Genomic DNA, 2,265 nt, shown 5'->3' on the forward strand with positions numbered 1-2,265 from the left:
GATAATAATTAAAAAAATATTTCAATTATAGTATTAATATAATATTACAATAACATTATAACATAATGAATAGACTGACAAGAAATTATATATAAAATTTTAATAAGGAATAAGTTGTAACATAACCTCCATGTTTAAATCATGTACAAAATAATACAACAAATATTACTTACCATAAGAGAAAAGGACAAGTCCGAAAAAGCATGCAGTCAGAATAATTACTGAACTGATAATAGCCATCCTAATAATTCCAATAAGATCTTTAAATTGTAGGCATTACGAGGAGCTCCTAAAGCGTCGTTCGTCAATCTTTATTCATGACGAACGATCGATCCACTCCTCGTACACTTCATAGAAATTTCATCTGTTGAATAAGATCTATGTTCAGCTTATCGTAATGTAAAATAGAAACTTATACTCCATTGTTTGAAGAAACTGTTAACTAAGCAGACGCTTCCTTAGAAGCCAGCGGTTCCCATAACCAATCATCACTATCTTTCACATTTCCAACTGACAATGAAGTTTAACCGAATATGACGTCACGGAAAACGAATATACATATAAACTTGCATGTATGTACTATATATTAGTTGGAAATAAAAACAATAGAGTTCTAACTGGTAATATAAAATTCACTATCTAATTCACAAAGTATTATACAGGGTGTCCCATAACTCCTCGAACCCGGAATTGGGGGGTAGCTGGGGTGACTCTGAACAACTTTTTCCGTTTCCAAAATGTAGTTTGAAGATTCGTTTTTGAATTATTAACGAAAAACACTGGCCAATCAGAGTGCGCGTAAAGCCCGCGCTCAGGGACGAGTGAACAGAGATTCACCCGCGCGCTAACGTGAACGACGCGTACGCATAACTTTTCGGTTATCAATCGCTGTCAAAAAATTTGACTTTGCACCGCTATTTTTATAAGGCTTAGAGAAATGGTTTTTTGCCGTCATTCCGACGTTTGTATAAATTTTTGAAAAAACTGCAATTAGTCGGAATCGCGAAGAAAATAGCGGTTGTTTTTACAACTTTTTTATCTGAGCTCGCAATGAAAATTTAAAAAATACGTTTTGTAGATCTATGTCAATTATACACACGCTGAAAATTTCATCAAAATCGGTTAATGTTGTTATGAGCTACAAACGGTTAAAGATTGTGAAAATCGCACTATGAACTCATATGATCGGCTCTCGGCAAACGTCGCGCGGCCCGCGGGGAAAGTGAAGAAAAAACAGAAGACGTCGCGGCGTTCAACGTGTATTGTTGTCGATGTCGATGTTTATTGTTTCTATCGTTTGGCGAGGGCCGATCATATGAGTTCACCGACCCGGCTGTAACATCAGGTGTTTCGGATTGCCTAAAAGGGTCAGGACTGACACACTGACCCACTTCCGTCGAAGCAGATTAATTCGTGGGATAACACCCCATTTCCGGGTGTTCGAGGAGTTACGGGACACCCTGTATATTGTTGCGTGGATTCTTGGAGAATTTGAGGGAATGTCGCTCGTGGAACGCTAAAGCGCTCTGCTTGTGATCGTTTAGTAAATTTAATGAATCAGAAATTGTAACGTTGAATCTTTTACAGAACAATAAATAACTTGGTAAGAATAAGGATGAACGAAATGTTTTAACTATTTCTTTTGAATCTTCAAGCGTCGTCGATATTCATTATTCAATGTTAACATGTTTTTATTAAATAATAATCTCCAATTAAATTAAAGATTCTATATAAGATTATTTGAGGATAAATTTGATTGGTATTCCGCATTTGTTTATTAATACATATTTCCTTTAAAGTGAGTGTTTTACACCTCAGCAGTATTTCTGTACGTAGCGACGACGATAAACATTTATCTAAACGAGCAATTGCAAATAGTAATCAATAAAATTTTACAGTAGATTATATGCACATGTTATCGAGTTCTTTTGTTTATTGGTTCGGCTACACCTCTGCACAATTTGAATTCGGCACGTTTCAGCATTCACACTACAGGGCGCCACATGAGCCACATAACAATATAATAGTAGGATTACTATCAGTATAATAGTTTAAGAATATGCCAGAAACACTTTAATATTATATAAATTCGTACAAATGTCACAGAATTTTACAAAGTATTCATACTTTGTACAATTATTGGTAATACCTAATTGTATATTGAAATCTTTAGTATCCTCCCAAATATATTATTGAATATTCTTTCTTAATAGTTACAGTTTCTTATTAATGATGCATTAATAATAAAAAAAAAAAGTTTATGAC

At 34.4% G+C, this 2,265-nt stretch overlaps 1 protein-coding gene across 1 annotated transcript in view; it reads right to left on the reverse strand.

The window, feature by feature from the left end:
* The window catches only part of LOC108571096 (low-density lipoprotein receptor-related protein 6), an 8,962-nt gene extending 8,715 nt beyond the window's left edge, over positions 1-247 (reverse strand). The window contains exon 1 of the mRNA XM_017933070.1: positions 174-247. Coding sequence (XP_017788559.1) covers positions 174-240 — 67 coding nt within the window. The 5' untranslated portion in view covers positions 241-247. The remainder of the gene's footprint in view (positions 1-173) is intronic.
* Positions 248-2,265: the final 2,018 nt, after the last annotated feature.

This window comes from Habropoda laboriosa, unplaced genomic scaffold (assembly GCF_001263275.1).
Source record: "Habropoda laboriosa isolate 0110345459 unplaced genomic scaffold, ASM126327v1 scaffold106, whole genome shotgun sequence".
NCBI lineage: Eukaryota > Metazoa > Arthropoda > Insecta > Hymenoptera > Apidae > Habropoda > Habropoda laboriosa.